Here is a 19,974-nt window from a genome sequence, read left to right as displayed (position 1 = left end):
AGTTTGCCCTGGTGGTTGGCTGCAGTCCTCACACCATACATCCCCCCCTCGGATCAAGTGCAACCAACCTGAGTTTATATAATTTGAGGAAAGCAAAGGCCATCCACAAAACCTCACCCCTGTTTCCCAAGTCTGAGGGCGTTCACAGAAGCTAGTCAGGTTTTGATCATTTAATTGGATGAGTCGGCTTACTGCTGGTTGATTTATTTAACCCAGCAGTTCAAAATTTTGCACAGAAACCAACATTAATGCATTAATTGAAAACCTGCACAATAAACGTTAACTTCAATTAAACCATGCCTGGTGACGGTTTGTGCAGGAATGCTAAGTGAGGCACTGCTGAGAAACAGCCCATGGCACATTCTGTTGAAAGGAGCCAGTCCCTGGACAGCAGCCCTCCTTGGTCCACGCTAGGAGATGGCCAACTTTCTCTCTGACCTCGTGAGTACCAGATTCTTTGTGTTTCAGTCATTTTCCTATATTAAAAGAATATCTTCAGGAGCTACTTACTGAGCAAAAGAAAAAAAGCAATTTAAAATGTATTTATTTTATTTGCACCCCACTTTTCACCAAGAAAAATGCCACTCCAGGCAGTTTATAATCATAAGTAAAACTTGATTAAAACAATAATAAAATAAATCCATTAAAACACAATAAAATACAACAATAACAGAATAAAAACAGCAGCCAACCCCACAGACACCCAAAACCTGCTTGAACAGAAGCTCCACAGTCTGGAAGCAGCCACCAAAAATGCCCCCCCACTCTCTCATGATACCACCAGACACACCCTTGAAAGCGGAGGCATCGATAAAAGGGCCTCTCACCAAGACATTGAGACCCAGGCAAGCTCAAATGGGAGAAAGTGGTCTTCCAGGTAGCCTGATCACAAGCCATGCAAGGCTTTATAGATTAGAACCAGCACTTTGATTTCTGCCTGGAAACAGACCAGTGAGGCTGTTGTAATGAGCTCCCTGTAGTTGGCCCTGGGCAATTAACAGTCTCACCCCAGCATTCTGGACCAGCTGGTGCCTCTCTAGCGCATCACCGTTGTCCAAACGGGATGTATGATCAAATCAGATGTCTCTAAGAACGGACACAGTTGGTGCAATAGCCTTAGTTGTGCAAATGCACTCCTGGCCACCGCCAAAAACTCAGCCTCCAGGCTCAGGCTTGAGTCCAAGGTAGGGTGACCATATTTGGGAAACCAAAAAAGAGGACACTTAGTGTGTGTGTGGGGAAGCAGCTTTCTGAGTCCTGCAGAAAGTACATTATTCCCCCGCCACCTTAAAGAACCCGATTGGAGTGGAGGAGGGGAAAGGATTTCATTCTGCACCACCACCATCCACTCCAATTGGGGCCTTTTCTATAATGTCCACGAATGACCCACTTTCCCCTTTAAGACCTCAATTGGAGCTCGGGGTGGGAGAATGATGTGCCTCAAGAAAGCATGTCATTCCCTCCTGCCATGCTAATGGCAGCCTTAAAGGGGAAGGTGTGTCATTCCAGGACATTATTGAAAATTATAGAAAATCCCCCGACACCATGGAAAGAACAAAAACCAGGACAAATCCGGGGAAATCCTGACAGTTGGTCACCCTAGTCCAAGGATACACCCAAATGCAAGGCCTCAGGGGGAATGCAACACCATCCTGCACAGGTTGAGTTCCCAGAGCTTCAGCTATTGGGCAATATACAAATGGAATGAATGAATGAATAAATAAATAAATAAATAAATAAATTCCCTGATCTGCCAAGAGCATCTCTCTCTTGCCTGAATTAAACTTCAGCATATATATTTCTAGATGAAGCAAACAATAGCAAAATTCATTTTTAAGTCTCCTCACAAAAAGATATAAGCACAGGACACTCAAATGTTAGTACTCGAAATATAATGTGTATGAGATATCCAGACGCCTTAAGCCTGTGGCACTTGCCCCTTGTTTAAAACCATCCTTGTACTTCTTAAAACAGCTGGGAATGGAGGATGTGGTCAAGGCGAGAAGCCCCCTCAGTGAAGCCAGGAAGCAGAGAGCAGGCCTTTTTAAGGACAAAACATAGAACATGGCATGTGGCTGGTTGCATTTGAGTAAAGCGCTGGGTCAGTTACAATGTCTTGTTTTCCAGACAGTGCAATCCTATACCTGTCTACTAATAAGTGCCTCCCATTGAGTCCAATAGGGCTTACTCCCAGGTATGCTGGAGTGAGGTGGCAGCCTATGGAACAGGCCTTTGAATTTATGGGGGTTGGGGTAGGAGTGATGGGCAGTGCCTCAGCTGTGTCCCCAAGTCTTATCTCCCCATTTGAGGACCTTTTAAAAAAGAAATCTACCACATAAATTCATACTATCATGGGCCTTACAATGTATTGGGTGCAAGGGAAGAGTCTTAATTTGCTACATTCTGTGTATGTGGGGAGAGGCGGCAGAGAAAATGCCCTCTCTGCTTCTGCTGATGCAAATCAAGGATAGTATACCATCCCATTGCCGCAGCTCTCTGGCCTGTTTACAAAGATTAAAACACTTCAAACTAAATAACGTTGCTACCCTGCCAGAGCACTCCATAAGACCGGCTTTTCTCCCAACCTGGGCTGGACTACAAATCCCATCAACACCCAGGTTGGGAGAGGGCAGCTCATTGCCCAGGTTGGGAAAGGGCACTAGATGGCAGCAGATATTGGAAGGACACATGCAGTGGCCCAGTTTTGCTATTCCTTCTGCCTGAAAAATCAAATTGGTGTGGTGGTGGGGCACTGGCCTTGCCTAAATTTTACATTTAATGTTGAATTGCTCTATTCTGCTTTCCCTACTGCATCAATGTCGTTCAGAACAAACAAAAGGGGGTATTAGTGTGACTTAGGAAAGTGTTCCAGTGCCCATGGTTGCTGGTTGGCATTATGACACATTTCACACCACCATAACCTTTAAAACAAAATGTACCTATCTTTGCTGACTACTCTTCTAAATCCTTTCACTTGCACGAGGCAATTAATTAGCTATTCTGTTTTAAAGAAGAAAGTATACATTGTAAGGTCTAGCATTTGAAATCTCTGTTTTGTAGTATTTTGTTCTCTAAAAGCATTTTTATACCAGGGAAAATCCCAGAAGTTTACCATGGCTTTCTGCTTCCATTTTCATGCCATGATCATGACGTGCTCCCTTTACACCCATTCCCGTCCCCCTCCCCATTTCCCCCTTTAACCACGGGTGCTATATGATTCATATATACAGCCACAAGACGGCACTGTGGTCTGCCTTTTCTTATAGCATGATTTCCTCTTTTCATGCTGAAACAGAAAATGGGTCTTTTTGTTACTAGTTTATTTCCATTTCAAATTAAGATGCAGAAATGTGTCATGTAACTTACCCACAAACTTCCTTGAGTGGCCAGTCACGAGCATGCTATAAATCACTAGGGATATGCATGGACACCCCCCCCCCCGATTTGCTTTGGATCCTGATTTGGACCTTCTGAATTGAGACTGATTCAATTCGGATCAATTTGGACCCAGTCTGCCTCGCCTCAGATCTGAATCCGAATCACAATTCGGATGTCCAAATTATTCAGTTTTTTTCATTCTCCCATAGACTCGCATTGGAAAAAATAAATTCATATAACTTTTTTATTTTTCAAGATAGAAACATGAAAGTTGGTGACCTTACAGATGCCCTGGATGTGCTCATGGGTGCCAAATTTCAGAAACTTCTATGCAGTGGTTTTCCTGTAATCCACTGCTAAAAATGTGGTTTTTTCAAGGAAATGATTAAAGCAGCCACTCAAAGCAAAGAGCAATTTAAGAAGGTATGTGTATGGTATACACACCTTCTCAAATTGCTCTTTGCTTTGAGTGGCTAATTTAATTGTTTTCTTGAAAAATCACATTCAAACTCACACTATCGTTCCAAGTGCAAATCTCCCCTACTTTCCTTTTGTTCTGAAGCTGACACATCCTCAGGCTCTTTCCATTCAGAGAGAAACAGGGAAAGTAGACTGCCTGCAATACACACATTACCTGACTGGGAGCAATGTGCCTTAGAAATTGAGTCAAAGCAAAGCCAGAAACACAAACCAACCCTGCAAGGTAGAACCAGAAACATATTGGAGAAGTGGGCAGACAGGCAGGCAGGTCAACTGTCAACTGTCTCTGCAGAGGCCACCAGTGAGGGAGGAAGCAGCAGCCAGGTACCTCTCCACTGTGCCTGGGTCCAGCTCCAGCTGAGAGACCCCTCCCTCCTGCTGTCAACTGTCTCTGCAGAGGCCACCAGTGAGGGAGGAAGCAGCAGCCAGGCACCTCTCCATCAGGCCTGGGTCCAGCTCCAGCTGAGACCCCTTCCTCCTGCTGTCAACTGTCTCTGCAGAGGCCACCAGTGAGGGAGGAAGCAGCAGCCAGGCACCTCTCCATCAGGCCTGGGTCCAGCTCCAGCTGAGAGACCCCTCCCTCCTGCTGTCAACTGTAACTGCTGAACTTTCCAACTAAGATTGTAGTGCCTGAATTTGCTTTCCTTTTCCCCCTCCTCCTCCTCCCTCCCAATTCCCTTTCCTTTTGTGTCATGTCTTTTAGATTGTAAGCCTGTGGGCAGGGACTGTCAAGAAATACTTTTGTAAGCCGCTGTGAGAGCCTTTTTTGGCTGAATGGCGGCATAAAAATCCTTAAATAAATAAATAAATAAAAAATCTCTATCTTTAAAAATGACAGCGTGTTGTTTTTTTTTAAAAAAAATTAAACCTCAAACTTTAAAAAATCCCTAAAAATCAGGGGATGAACCAATGTGCTTCAAACTTGGCAGGAATGAAGCCCTCCTGAAGCCCTATCATGGTGCTAATTTTCATGCCTATCTGTGTTTGAAAAAGGTCCAAATCAATCCAAATTGATTCGGATCATGCAATTCACTTTGGACTGATTCAGACCTGTTTCGATTCGATTTAGATCTGCTTCAAAGCCCTCCAAATCCCCTTGATTCACCTCGGTTTCAAGATTCAGATCCAAAGTGATGCACAGCCCAATAAATCACTCATCTAAGAATTGTGTGCATGTGTGTGTCCACATGCATATTTTCCACTATGAACTGTTCAAGAATACAGTTATAGGGGCTAACAGATTCTCATGTGTTGCCTTTACAGATTCAATACCGGGGTTTGTTCCAAATGATCCTCGTGCTCGGAATAGGCGGCAGCTTCCCATATGGGTTCCATATTTCTGTGATCAACTACCCCTCCATGGTAAGCAAAGATTTTCCTGCAGTTCTTGAGTTTGATTTTTCAAGAATATATAGGAGTTGCCTTGTAGCCAGACCATGGGCTCTGAGCCTGAAGAGCCCCAGTGATGAAGCATCAGGAAACAAGTGAGTTAAAAGCAACTGGGCAAGGAGAAAGTAAGTGAAATTAATTAATTAACTATTAAGTTATCTCAGGTAATCATGTATATTATAAGTTGCAAGGTAATTCATCACATAAACAGCTGCTGAAGCCAAAACAAGGCCACAGCAAAGGGAGCCAAATCCCAGAGGGGTTACCACTTATAAACGTACAGTACAAAGCTAAATATTGGGGGAAATCCAGCAAGAACTTACAGTCTTGATGTAAGATTCCTGAGTGGTTGAAAAGAATCCCAGCTACATATTTTAACTAATTCCAAGCTTATAAAGGAACATAAGCAACATAGCTTTATATTGGCAGGAACTACTGTACAGGACTAAATAGTTAGGGTGACCATATTTTGGAAACCAAAAAGGAGGTCAACATGGTCAATTGGCATGTCCAGTACCAAGGGGGCGTGCCCACCCGAATATAGCCTTGGTCACGTCTGATTTTACAGCACACATTTAAGACAAATCTGTTCTACATAACACCTTAGTGTTAAAATCACTGAAATAAAAAACAAGTGAGAGATTCAATGTATCTGAAATTAACTTCACTCACTCCTACTTTTGTAGGTTTTGCTGTACTTTGAAGCTTTTGCTATACTCTGTGTGTTACATTCTCCCCTTCCCTCAAATATCTTTTCTCACTCATTGCAAGCTGCTGTTGTTGTTAACAGGGTTTGCTACTGGCAATTTGATCTGTTTCAAATTTGGTATGGCTAAAGCTCTACCTAAAAGCTATCATGGTGCTAACTTTCAGCTCTTTATCTTTAAAAATGACAGTTTAAAAAATAATAATTTTAAAACCTCATTTTTTAAAAAAGTCCTAAAAAATCAATGGATGAACGGATCTGTTTCAAATTTGGTGTGGCTAAAGCTCTACCTAAATCCTATCATGGTACAAAGTTTCATCTCTTTATCTTTAAAAATGACGATTTAAAAAATAATAATTTTAAAACCTCAATTTTTAAAAAATCCCTAAAAAATCAATAGATGAACGGATCTGTTTCAAATCCAGATTTCCCCTCTCCCTCCCAGATTTGCCATCAAAACCCCAGGCAAATCCAGGCAAATCCGGTCATATGGTCACCCTAAAATAGTGTAAGAGTTTGGATATAAACAGAAAGAAGTGCAAGCTGGCTTAAGGCTCAGTTCCGGCAAAGGTTTTGAGCCTTAAAGAACACTTCAATAAATAAAGCAAATTTAAGACTTTAGCTGATCACTTAGTTAAATAAATAAATAAAACACACAGACACATTAAATAAAAAAGATTCACTCTTTGGTAGCTTCACTTTAGGCTTAGTTTTTAGGCCTTAAAACAGTTCACTAAAAAGGAAAGCTTAAGAACTCAGCTTATCACTTAGTTTAAACACACACACACACACACACACACACATATAAAATAAAAAAGACTCACTCTACTAGCTTCAGTTTAGGCTCAGGTTTTAGGCCTTTTAGAGCAATTCTTCAAATAAAGCAAGTTTAAGAATTCAGTTTATCACTTAATTTTTAAAACCCAACACACACAGAGAGAGAGACATAAAGGCTGGGTTCAGATGACATGATAAGCAACTGTTGATTAATTAGGCAACCATCCATTGCGTTGCTTATTGTGTTTTCTGGCGGACAACATACAATGGACACACAACTCATGGTACACTATTTCCACAACTTAACCAATGGAGTAAAACAACGGGCTGCTCTGTTGCTTATCTGGACACCCATTGCTTAACATGTCATGTGGTGGGCTCCGTTGCCTAATTTCATGCATCTATTTTGAAAACCCATGGAGTCCTCCGGCAGAAGCATCCCAACTCCTTCCCCCAGTTTCATATCCCAAGACAAATGACCTTACCCTGAGAGAGAGGGGCGACCCTTGGCCTGTTCATGCCTCCCTCAACCACTTAGCCTACTGGCCCCTGCTCCCCCTTGATTCCCCTCGATTGCTGCATGGCCGCTCAGTCAGTTGCCCTGGCGACACCCCTCCCCGCCCACCAGACCACTCCACCACTCTTCCTCACTTCCACCCACCCCTCTGCCAGCCTCTGCTTCCCCAAGCCTTGCACAAAGCCCAGCTAAAGGGCACACATGGGCACCACAGAGCCCACAGGATCCTCTGGACGTGCCATCTGCAGTTGTTGTGTGAAACTTTTGAAAAAATGCATAACACTCTCATGGCCACGTATCTCTCCTGGTCTATCAACCCCTCCCAGCCCAAGTGTTCAGGGCAAGTTGCAACAACTACCTCCAGCTCCCAAACCTGTACTCCTCCACTGGCCCACAGGAGGCCTACACCTAGGTGGCTCCTCTAGCTCCTCACAAACAGCCAAGGCTGCTACTCTTACCACCATGGATCCCAGCAGCCACAACATCTTTGATAGCCAGGCTGAGGGAAGTGGGTCACCGGGCCTTTTCTCAGAAAGCACCCAGGAGGCTAAGGGAAGGCTCAGAGCCCAGCACTGGTCCAAGGTAGAGATAGCGGCCTTCATAGAACTCTGGGGAAGCCCCTAAGTCTGCAGAATCATGGCCACCTCTAAGCATGACCAGCTCTATCCATGGCTCTCTGCCCAAATGAAGTAACATGGGTATGTGTGCACCCCAAAGCAGTGCAAGGACTTGCCAAGCTCTTAAGTAAGGCTTTAGACTTGCCAAGTTTGAACCAGGTTGGTTCATCCCTTGATTTTTAAGGAATTTGTAATTCCCCCCAAGTCATTCCTTCACATTAACACACAAACACCTCTCCGATTCTGCACAGGGGTGGATTAAGGCAGAATCGGAGGTGTGTATGTGTGTTCTCAATAGGGCTCGTTTATTGCCCAGACTTGATTCCCTTAGTCAAGAGTAAATCTCATTGATTTCAACTGCACTTCCATCCAAGTCATATTAAAAGCCAATGCATGCTTCCCTTTGAGTAAACCCATTGAACTCTCAATATTTGGAAGAGGCTGAGTGGGGTGAGGGGTAGCTTTGATATTGACATCTATATAGGGTGACCATATGAAAAGGAGGAAAGGGCTCCTGTATCTTTAATAGTTGTATTGAAAAGGAAAATTCAGCAAGTGTCATTTGTATATATGGAGAACCAGGTGAAATTCCCTCTTCATCACAACAGTTAAAGCTGCAGGAGCTATACTAGAGTGACCAGATTTAAAAGAGAGCAGGGCACCTGCAGCTTTAACTGTTGTCATGAAGAGGAAATTTCACCAGGTTCTCCATATATACAAATGACACCTGCAGAAATTCCCTTTTCAATACAACTGTTAAAGATACAGGAGCCCTGTCCTCCTTTTCATATGGTCAGCCTACATCTATAGCTAACCAAAATGCTTACATCTGTGTAATTTTTAAAGATAAAGGGATGAAACTTGGCACCATGATAGTTCTTAAGGAGGGTGCCATGCCAAGTTTGAATCATATCCATTCATGCCTTGATTTTTAGAATTTTTTAAAAAAATCCCCCCTCAAACCATTCTCCTGATACTTCACCAATGCAAAATTCCACCTGTTTGCATTTGTGGAGGATCTGTTTTCCTCTAATTTGATAATGTACAACTGTGCATCTCCCAGTTCATAAAAATAGAGATCTGCTGGGGTCCTCAGGGACCTGAGCATCTGCCCCCCTCTTACTGGAGAACTGCCCCATCCTCCCCTTTCATTAGCAAGACTGCATTCAAAGCACACACACCCAACAAAGGAAAAAGTGAGAGAATAGCAATACATGGAGGTTTAAGGGCTCATTAAATCTGCTTGGGGAAAATAATCCAGACTTTCCTCACACCAAAATAATACGCTAAACGGAGGAAAAGAGGTGAGATGGGTGCAGGACAGCACAGGACATGTGAGTCCTGTGCTGCAATACCAGATACTATACATGGTGAGAGTATGTTAAACCGCTGGTGTGATGGAGCTCCAAATGTAGAAGGGGAGCAAATAGACCATGAGTATATGATAGTAGCCATAGAATCGCCCAGAGTGCAGGACACGGAATAACGGGCTCAAGTTAAAGGAAGCCAGATTCCAGCTGGATATCAGGAAAAACTTCTTTACTGTTAGAGCAGTTGCAACAATGGAATCAGTTACCTAGCGAGGTTGTGGCCTCTCCCACACTAGAGGCCTTCAAGAGGCAGCTGGACAAGCATCTGTCAGGGATGCTTTAGGGTGGATTCCGGCATTGAGCAGGGGGTTGGACTCGATGGCCTTGTAGGCCCCTTCCAACTCTGCTATTCTATGATTCTATCATTCTAATAGAAAGAGTGGAAGCCTCCAGATGCAAGCCTGCAGCAGATAGTGGATGCAGGGGAAGGGGGAAGGGGGGAGGGGGCTTGCCTGGAACTTCCACTGTCCACGGCAGAGGGCGGCGGAGGCACCAGGTAAGTGGAGAGAGTTTTCTGGCTGCCGGCTGCGCAGCCAGCACCCAGAAAACTCCAAGTTGCCTCGGAGGGCCTGAATTTCGCCTCGGTTTTGGCACCAAGGCGCATCAGGAACCCCCGAGCCAGCCCCGAGGTGGAACGGTGCTGCTTTGGGGGTTCCAGATCGGCCTCCAAGGCAGATTGGGGAGGTCTCTGCACAGCACTAGTCACAACCTCAAGTGAAAGCCACTGGACACAAGCCGGTGGCGGCAGACGCAGGTAAGTGGGGGAGGAGGGCTTACCTGGGTCTTCCACCACCGCCGTTGGCTTGCGTCCAGCAGCGGCAGTGGCTGATGCAGGTAAGTGGGGAAGGGGGGCTTACCTGCTGCCTCCATCACTCCCTTTCATTTCTGGTGATGGCACTGGAAGCTGCCAGCTTTGAAGCGCCGAGGCGGCCCAAGTCTTCAGATCCAATTGGCTTCGGCTTCAGACCACTTCGCACTTCACCCGAACTGCCTCGGATTGGTTCAGAAGGGTCCAAACCACCCTGATCTGCTTCAGATTTGGGGTTCGGATCCAAGGCAGTGCATAGCCCTAGTTGTGATTGTGCGTGCCCCAGTTCCCCCCTGCTTCCCAAGATGTGGTCCTCAGTGTACACTTTGCAGGGTCCCTTTGAGTGTTGCTGAGGCCCTTGCCCCCACAGTTCTCCCATTTCTTATGAGAGAGTTGATGTTTTACTGTTTATTGCAATTTATCTAGGATGTAAGTGCGGATTTGATTTTGGATGGTTAGTAGTTAATTCTGTTGGGAGGGGAAGTCAGTGCATGGAATGTTGGAGTGGATGCTGTGAGATTGGCTGTGAGATTTAAGTGTGTGGCCCCTAGCAGAAGAAGCAGTTTAGTTGAGAGTGTTGTGTGTAGAGTTGACAGAGTGAGAGAGTCTCATTTTTTTCTGGTGGAGTGTTTAGAACAGGGTAGGATCAACATTTTATTATTTGGGGGGGGGGGAAAGAGGGAATAGGAGAAGATAGATTTTATTAGTGGGTAGAGTAGGCAATGATTCATGATATATACTGTGTTGTAACAAACAAGATTGATAAACTGCATGATTTTACGTATTGTTAAATAAAAGTTATTTTGTTTCATAAACTGGATTGTATTCTTAAGTACTGAAATATTTGGTGGCATCAGTGAGTAAAAGGGTGAGTGGAGCACAGAGTGGCTTGCTGCTGTGAAACCATGAAGAGTCAGTGAAACACAGAACCAGTGAGCAGCAGTATCCTGACTGGGTCCATGGTTGGGATCCTTTTATAGAGAGAAGTAAAAAGGAGACCCAAGGGGAGCAATTGTGACAAGGGTCTCTGGAAACTTCGCCCTTTTGGGCTGCGCCTCCTGCTTGTGGATAGGAGGTGGCTACAACTGTGATTTATTGATACAATGAATTAATACCTTGTATTGATTTATTGACATTGACAGTTATTGAGATTGTTATTGATGTTTATAATTACAAATGTTTAATTTTTTACATTTTGAATTGAATTGTCACTATTATTGTTCATAGGGTGTGTTGTATACCACTTTGGGCACAGTCTTGTGAAAAAGATGAATGAATGGGATAACTGTACAAAGAATACATTTTTGCCAACAGCATATTAAAAAATTTATCAATGAAACCTGGATGGATCGTCATGGCTTCCCACTCCCTCAAGAGACCATCCTGTTACTGTGGTCCTTCATTGTGTCTGTCTATGGCATCGGAGGACTGCTGGGGAGTGTCTGCTGTGGGTACCTCACAACAAAGTATAGGAAGTAAGTCTTCCATAAGTATGTGCCTATGGCATGTTCTGGCCTCCATGCATTATGTTCAGCAGCAAATTTATAAAATAGAACTCAATCCTTCCTGAAACCAGCCCATGACCCAACAAGTTGAAAAGCACGCTGCCTATTCCAGACCACCTTGGTCCTACAAAAAAACAGAGCGGGCCTCTTCTATTCCAATTACCACCAAACTGTAAACAAAGCTGCTGTCTGTGGCTTGGTTTTGTACAATGCCTAGAAGACCCTGCCCTTAGCCCCACATGTAGGTGTATACATTGGGGGAAGGGGGGCTGAAAGACAGGCCCTCTGCAGATGCCCATTGACTGGCATTTGAGAGGCGGCTTTTAGGGCCTGCCTCAGAAAATGCCCCCAAGCAACTGAGACCAGGCTGTGCTGTGGTTTTGGCCGAGATGAAGACAGGCCACCTGAATGGGTCCTTTACTTCTCAGTCCATCCTTCCCTTTCAGCTGGATGTGTTTGCTCATCCTGCCAAGAGGCAGAGGAGTTTTGATGCACTTTTGCTCTTGATTGGGATTTCGTAGAAAAAAGCAGGGGCCTGGACCTGGTGTTCCTTGCTCTTGGCAGGATGAGACAGGTGACTGGCTTACCCAAAGGCTCATTGCATGCACACTGTATTGTGCTTCAATCCTCACTTGGTAAAAAGCCACATCACAAGGTCAGCACGGTCTTCCTTCCCACTGGCTGGGTGTGTCGTGTTATTGTATGGTGATGCTCCTGCTCAAAAACCCATTTGGAATATCCACCTGGCTGTTTTTCTCATGCTGGCCACTCATTCCATTACAGAAAGAAATGCCAAATGTTTACCAACGTGATCATGCTGGCTGCTGCCCTATCCATGGGTCTCAGCAAGATGGCCAAATCGTTTGAGATGATCCTTCTCGGTCGCCTCCTCTATGGAATTGGCATTGGTATGTAGGAAGCAGCGGGGTGGGGGGAGCATTATAAGAAATTCCAGAGGTAGCTATTATAAAACAAGAAGCATGGATCCTTTGGAAGCTCCCCTTGCTTCCTTTGTCAGGCTCCCTTTGAGTAAATTCCAGTCTCCCCAACATGTGTGACTCAGCTGTGAAGTGCTGAGCCAGACGTTGAGACAGTGGGGAAGGTGGGACACTGGGGAAGGTGGGAAGGGTTCAAGGCATGCAGAGACATGACCTGGCTAGCATCTGGTTTAAAAGGTGCAAATAACAGCAACAACAAAGCTCCATCATACCAGCGATTTACCACACTCTCAACATGCCTGGTATGTGTCACAGAATCATAGAATAGCAGAGTTGGAAGGGGCCTACAAGGCCATCGAGTCCAACCCCCTGCTCATTGCAGGAATCCACCCTAAAGCATCCCTGACAGATGGTTGTCCGGCTGCCTCTTGAAGGCCTGTAGTGTGGGAGAGCCCACAACCTCCCTAGGTAACTGGTTCCATTGTCCTACTGCTCTAACAGTCAGGAAGATTTTTCTGATGTCCAGCTGGAATCTGGCTTCCTTTAACTTGAGCCCATTATTTATTTATTTATTACATTTCTATATCGCCCAGTAGTCGGAGCTCTCTGGGCAGTTCACAAAAATTAAAAACATTCAAAGTATAAAAGAACAGTAAAAAAAACATACTATAAAATACAAAAGGTCAACCAGATAAAAGCAGCAGCGATGCAAAATTACAAATTTAAAACACCAAGTTAAAATTTATTTATAGACTGTTAAAATGCTGGGAGAATAAAAAGGGGTCTAAAACCTGGGGTCACCTGGGATCTAAAACCATATAATGCCAAGCGAACCTCCTTAGGGAGCTCATTCCACAGCCAGGGTGCCACAGCAGAGAAGGCCCTCCTCCTGGTAGCCATCTGCCTCACTTCCTTTGGCAGGGGCTTGCAGAGAAGGACCCCTGAGGATGACCTTAGGGTCCGGGCAGGTACATACGGGAGGAGGCGTTCCTTCAGATAGCCTGGCCCCAAGCCATTTAGGGCTTTAAATGTTAATACCAGCACTTTGAATCGGGCCCGGACCTGGACTGGCAGCCAATGAAGATGGAAAAGAACTGGCGTGATGTGATGTCATCGGCCAGTCCTGCACCTCCTCGTCCAAATCATTAATAAAAATGTTGAAGAGCACTGGGCCCAGGACTGAGCCCTGCGGCACCCCACTCGTTGCCTCTCCCCAGTTTGAGAAGGTTCCATTGATAAATACTCTTTGAGTCCGATTCTGTAGCCAACTGTGAATCCACCTAATCGTTGTTCCATCTAGCCCACTTTTAGCTAGTTTGTTAATCAGAATGTCATGTGGTACTTTGTCAAAAGCTTTGCTGAAGTCAAGATATATGACGTCCACAGCATTCCCACAGTCCACAAGGGAGGTTATCCTATCAAAAAATGAGATCAAATTAGTCTGACAGGATTTGTTCCTGACAAATCCATGTTGGCTTCTAGTAATCACTGCATTGATTTCAAGGTGTTTACAGATTGACTTCTTTATAATCTGCTCCAGAATTTTCCCAGGGATGGATGTCAGACTGACTGGTCTGTAGTTCCCAGGTTCCCCCTTTTTGCCCTTTTTGAAGATAGGGACAACGTTAGCCCTCCTCCAGTCGTCCGGCACCTCACCAATCTTCCATGATTTTGCAAAGATAATAGACAAAGGTTCTGAGAGTTCTTCCGCTAGCTCCTTCATTATTCTAGGATGCAGTTCATCGGGCCCTGGAGATTTGAACACATTCAAGGAAATTAGGTGTTCTTTGACCATTTGTTTATTAATCTCAAACTGCAATCCTGACGCCTCAACTTCTGCTTCACTTTTTCCAGGTGGGTCATAGACCCGCTTTTGGGAGAAGACTGAGGAAAGTAGGAATTGATCACATCAACCTTTTCTTTGTAATCTGTTATCAATTCGCCATCCTCATTAAGCAGTTGAACCAGCATTTCTTTGTCTTTTACTACTCACGTATCTGAAGAAAGTCTTTTTATTGCTTTTAGCATCCCTCACTAATCTCAGCTCATTCTCAGCTTTAGCCTTCCTGAAGCCATTTCGGCACTTCTGTGCACCTGTCTGTACTCTTCTTTTGTAGCATGGCCTTCCTTCCACTTCCTATATGTATCCTTTTTTGTTTTCAGGTCGTCTCTAAGCTTTTTGTGGAGCCACATTGGTTTCCTCTGTTGTCTTTTCTCCTTGTTGGAATTGTTTGCCTTTAAAAATTCCTTTTTTAAATACTCCCACCCATCCGGCACTCTTTTTCTCATGAGGCTCACTTGCCACGGGACCTTACTTATCATAGTAATCAGTGGAATCAGTTACCTAGGGAGGTTGTGGGCTCTCCCACACTAGAGGCATTCAAGAGGCAGCTGGACAACCATCTGTCAGGGATGCTTTAGGGTGGATTCCTGCATTGAGCAGGGGGTTGGACTAGATGGCCTTGTAGGCACCTTCCAACTCTGCTATTCTATGATTCTATAGTTCTGAGTTTATTAAAATCAGCTTTCCTTCAAGTATGACGTGGTCACTTTACCCCAGAGTTCCCGTAACTGCCACTTTATCCACTAAGTCATCCCTATTTGTCAATATCAAGTCAAGGATTACCGATCCTCTAGTTCCTTCCTCAACTTTCTGTAGGAGAATGTTATCACCCACACATGTTAGGAATTTCTTGGAAGGGATGCTTTTGGCAGTATTGGTCTCCCAACAGATATCAGGGTAATTGAAGTCCCCCATCACTACTACAACACACTTCTTTGAAACACTGGCAATTTGTTGCTCAAAAGTTTTGTCCTCGTCTTCTCCTTGATTGGGTAGTTGGTAGTAGACTCCGATGATCATGTTCTTTTTATTCCTTGCCCCATTTATTTTAATCCAGACACTCTCGATTGGGCTCCCAGTCTGACCCACCTGTATTTCTTTACAAGGATAGGTATTTTTAACATATAGTGCAACTCCACCTCCCTTTCTATTTCTTTTGTTCTTTTTGAACAAGTTATATCCTTCAATTGCTATATTCCAGTTATGGGAGTCATGCCACCAAGTTTCAGTTATATCTATCAGGTCGTATTTGCCTTCATTTAATAAAGTTCAAGTTCGTTCTGTTTGTTTCCCATACTCTGTGCGTTAGTATATAGACATCGAAGACCATGTGTTTTATAGTCTGGCTTTGTTCCTACATTGTTGTGGACACTATTTTGGGGCACTATTGAAGCTGTTCTCTGTACTGTGGTGCATTGGCCTTCATCCATTGTTGCCTTGAAGTTTACGTCTTCCACCCCCGTAAGATTCAGTTTAAAGCCCTCCTGATCAAGTTCTTCATGCTGTGGCCGAACACATTCTTTCCAGCCCTTGTGAGGTGCAACCCATCCCTTGCCAGCAGTCCATGTTCCAAGTAGCGTAGCCCATGGTCCCAGAATCCAAAACTCTCACGTCGGCACCACCTTCGTAGCCAGTCATTCATCCGGAGTATTTTTCTTTCCCTTTCTAATCCTCTTCCAAGAACCGGGAGGATGGATGAGAAAAATTTCTTTGTAGCTCTGCTTGGCGACATCATTTGTTCCCACATGGATGAGAAAAAAGGGGTATGTGTCTGTGGGCTTTATGAGCTTCGGTAACCCTTCAGTCACATCTCTAATCTGTGCTCCAGGGAGACAGCACACCTGGCGAGTCCATGGGTCTTCATGACATACTTGGGTTTCAATCCCATTCAGAAGGGAGTCTCCCACGACTACTCTTCTCTTCTTCTTGGTTGTCCTACCTTCTGCCTCTTGTTCACTGTTGCAGTGTCTCCTGTACAAACTCCTCTGCAAACTGTCCTCCAGTCTCATCCTCCAGTAGCTGAAAGCGGTTGCTTAACTCTAATGGTTCCACCAGTGCAGAATGCCCTAGTTCTTCTGCTCCTAACTGTCATTCTTTTCCAGGGAGTTTCCTCTTCATTGGCTTTCCTCCCCTCAGCATACTCCACTTCTGCTTCAGCTGGCTGCTGCTCTTCAATCTCGTGTGCTTCTTGTTGCTGTTGCAGTTCCACCGTTCGGTCTAAGAACTCCTCGTCTTCTTTTATTCTTTGGAGGGTGGACACTCGCCGCTCAAGTCCTCTCACTTTTTCTTCCAAAAGTGCCACCAGCTTGCACTTGTTGCAGGTATAGGCCATGTTGAGCTCAGGCAGAAACACTAACATTGCACACTCTTTGCAGGTCACCACCTCTAGGGACTCCTTTCCATCCATATTGTCTATTTCTGCTTTGTTTTTTCCTTTCTGATTATAGCGGAATTGCCTTTGCTTTGTCCTGTCCTCTCTGAAGGTACACAACTATATGAATATGTCTTAAGATAAAATAAGATTTTTTGGTGGGGGTGGGTGTTGTGTGTTTTTTTCTTTTCATGTTTTTCTTTGTTTTTTTGTTTTTTCCTTGTTTTTTTTTCCTTAGAGACCTTCCCTGCAGAACTCCCCCTGTCAAACTCCTGTTTGCTCACTCTCTGTTCACTCTCTCTCTGGGAGCTGGCTTTCTTTTCTAGCTTCTAGTTTAGCTGAGCCAGCTGCTCTTCCCTGCTTCTGCTCAGCTCCAAGTCAGGAAGCAGAATGAGGTCGCTGGGAGGCCAACACATGGTGTCGCCCCTGACCTGCACTCATCTTGCCTCTCCCCATCCCTTTTCCATCTTATTTTGGAGCGGGGAAAGTCTAGGTTTTCCCCCCCTGTGCAAAATAAAGCCACTCCTCCCTCCCTTGGATCGTTGTCAATGCGCTATATCAGACCATCCTGTTTTTAGATGGGGGCAAAGGGTGTGTCTAAGGGCAGTCTCAGGGGCAAAAGAGGAGGACGGTGCCATTCTCCACTCAACCATGAAGTGAGACTGAGAGACGGTACCCAATCATCCCACAGAGAAGGCAAGCGAGGCGGCCGCTGCCCGTGCCTGGACTCTGTCCCATTCAACTCTATGGTTCTTACTCCTGAGTAGGCACGTCTAGATTTTCTGACCAGAACAACGTCGGCTTCCCATTGCCATGCCAAATTAACCACAAACTTCTCCAAAAACTAATTGTAACACTTTCTCTTTACTTATATTGTTTAATATGATGTTAGGGGAAAGTGTAACATCATATCTATATAAATAAAAATGTAAATGTCCGTTCGAAACAGACGTTATATCTCCGAAAGTTCTTCACCGATTGCTTTGAAATTTTGACACAACGTTGCATTCGAATATGCGAGCGTTGTTATGTAACTATGTTCTATATGGGGTCAAAGGTTTGTCTTAAAATCGAAGAAATAGGCCTCCTCAAAACCAGTCCTGCTGATCATTGTGACATCGCAAACCAGTAGGCCAATCCGCTGCCTCTGACTCCTCTCCTATTTGCATGTTTTCTCACAATTGGCTGAGTGAATATAGATGTCACACCTGTGACAGTTACACGTTCTGAAGAAAGGTCACTGCCAGGAGTTTCCGCTAACCCTCTCACCGTAAAAACATCCTTTTTAAAAAACCAAACTATCTGCTTTACTTCATCCAAATAATGCCTCGCAGAAGATCACACTTAGGTTGTCGTACTCACGGAGCGGAAGCACTGCGACGAGAAATTGCAAATCAGACTGAGAAAGAACGGACATCAGCAAACGAGAAAAAAAGAAAAAGAATGCCTCAAATACGTGCCAAGGAACCAGCCAAGCAACGTTCAGCCAGACTTGAGGATGCACGGTTGCGAGCACGGCAATTGCGTTCTACAGCTTCAGATCTGCTTTGTTCTCAACAGAATGAATGCAACAGACTGAGAGTGGCTGAAAGACGTCAACGAGAAACAGCACATCAGCGTCAAACACGACCCCATGGTAAACAATCACATGATTACAATCGCCTTGCATTCCGGTACAACCCAGCTGATGATTATAGTTTGAGGCGGCATGTTCTCATCGGCACTATGACTGAAGTGTGTCCTTATTGCAAGGCTCTTAAATTTAATGGAGAAACAAAAGGAATGTGTTGCACTGCTGGAAAAATTAAACTGCCTCAACTTGGAGAACCACCAGAGCCATTACAAACTTTGCTTGCCGGATATACCGCTGAATCAAAGCATTTCCTATCTAAAATCAGGAAATACAACCCATGCTTCCAAATGACGTCGTTCGGTGCAGAAATCATCACAGCTCCATTTATGCCAACTTTCAAAGTCAAACGACAAATTTATCATAAAGCCGGCTCCTTCCTTCCGTTTCAAGATAGTCAACATAAATTCCTACAAATGTATTTCATTGGTGATGGCAATGATGAATTGAATGCACGCTGCGGAATTTATACCGGCATAAAAACAGCAATTGACATGATGCCATCTGATACACACAAGATTGTTATTCATGCTGACAAAATGCCTGCTGGAGAACATGTGCGAAGATTCAATGCTCCAACTATAGACGAAGTGGCAATTGTTATAGTCAGAGATCAATCTTGACAGGACCTTTCAAAGGTGAAGATGTCCTCATTCCTCGCATTCCTATGATTCCAACAGATATGCCATTTCAATTTAAGAGATTGCAATTCCCCATTCGATTGGCGTTTGCAATCACCATCAACAAAGCTCAGGGCCAATCTTTAGAATTGTGCAGTTTAGATCTAGACACAGATTGCTTCTCATATGGACAATTATATGTTGCGTGTTCTAGAGTCGGCAAACCAGACAATCTCTATATCTACACAGACAATGGAACAACTAAAAATATTGTATATCCACAAGCATTGTGAAATTAAACATATTAGAAACATCTGCTTTGTCTTTTCTTTCTTTTCAATTTAACCAGACTGAGCCACAGCAACGCGTGGCAGGGTACAGCTAGTTAAACAATATAAGTAAAGAGAAAGTATGATGTTAGGGGAAAGTGTAAGAGCCTCGTGTGGAAAGCAGCAGTTTCTGCAGCTGAAACTCTACCCACGGCCTGAATTCGATCCCAGCGGAAGCTGGTTTCAGGCAGCCGGCTCGGGTCGACTCAGCCTTCCATCCTTCCGAGGTCGGTAAAATGAGTACCCAGTTAGCTGGGGGAAAGGTAATCACGGCCGGGGAAGGCAACCACCCCGCTATAAGGCCTGCCAAGGAAACGTCAGCGAAAGCTGGCATCCCTCCAAGAGTCAGTTATGACTCAGTGCTTGCACGAGAGGTTCCTTTCCTTTCCTTTCCTAGGGGAAAGTGTAGTGTGTTGTTTTACCATAATTGTGCAGTTTCAGGCTGCCATTCGTGCAGAAATTTTATATATATATATATATATATATATATATATATATATATATATATATAAATCTGCAGGGGGAAGGGGAATGTAGGGGGCGGGGTGGAAGATTTTGCCAGCACAGTAGCAATACAGGTGAAAATAGTACAACAACGTACAGACGTGAAAGTGCCCAGTGCTCGACCCGCTAAGGAAACGGAGGGGGAAACTGTGGACTCAAAGTGGAGTGTGTGGGGGGGGGAGTAGGTGTGAT

At 44.5% G+C, this 19,974-nt stretch overlaps 1 protein-coding gene across 1 annotated transcript in view; it reads left to right on the top strand.

The window, feature by feature from the left end:
* Positions 1-365: 365 nt before the first annotated feature.
* Positions 366-19,974, top strand: part of LOC134410509 (solute carrier family 2, facilitated glucose transporter member 11-like) — a 31,938-nt gene continuing 12,329 nt past the window's right edge. Inside the window, exons 1-4 of the mRNA XM_063143802.1 lie at positions 366-441; positions 5,122-5,220; positions 11,357-11,517; positions 12,331-12,455. Of these exons, the coding sequence (XP_062999872.1) occupies positions 418-441; positions 5,122-5,220; positions 11,357-11,517; positions 12,331-12,455 (409 nt within the window). The 5' untranslated portion in view covers positions 366-417. The remainder of the gene's footprint in view (positions 442-5,121; positions 5,221-11,356; positions 11,518-12,330; positions 12,456-19,974) is intronic.

The sequence above is a fragment of the Elgaria multicarinata genome, chromosome 18 (assembly GCF_023053635.1).
Source record: "Elgaria multicarinata webbii isolate HBS135686 ecotype San Diego chromosome 18, rElgMul1.1.pri, whole genome shotgun sequence".
Lineage (NCBI taxonomy): Eukaryota > Metazoa > Chordata > Lepidosauria > Squamata > Anguidae > Elgaria > Elgaria multicarinata.
This window is presented reverse-complemented; position numbering and strand designations above follow the sequence as displayed.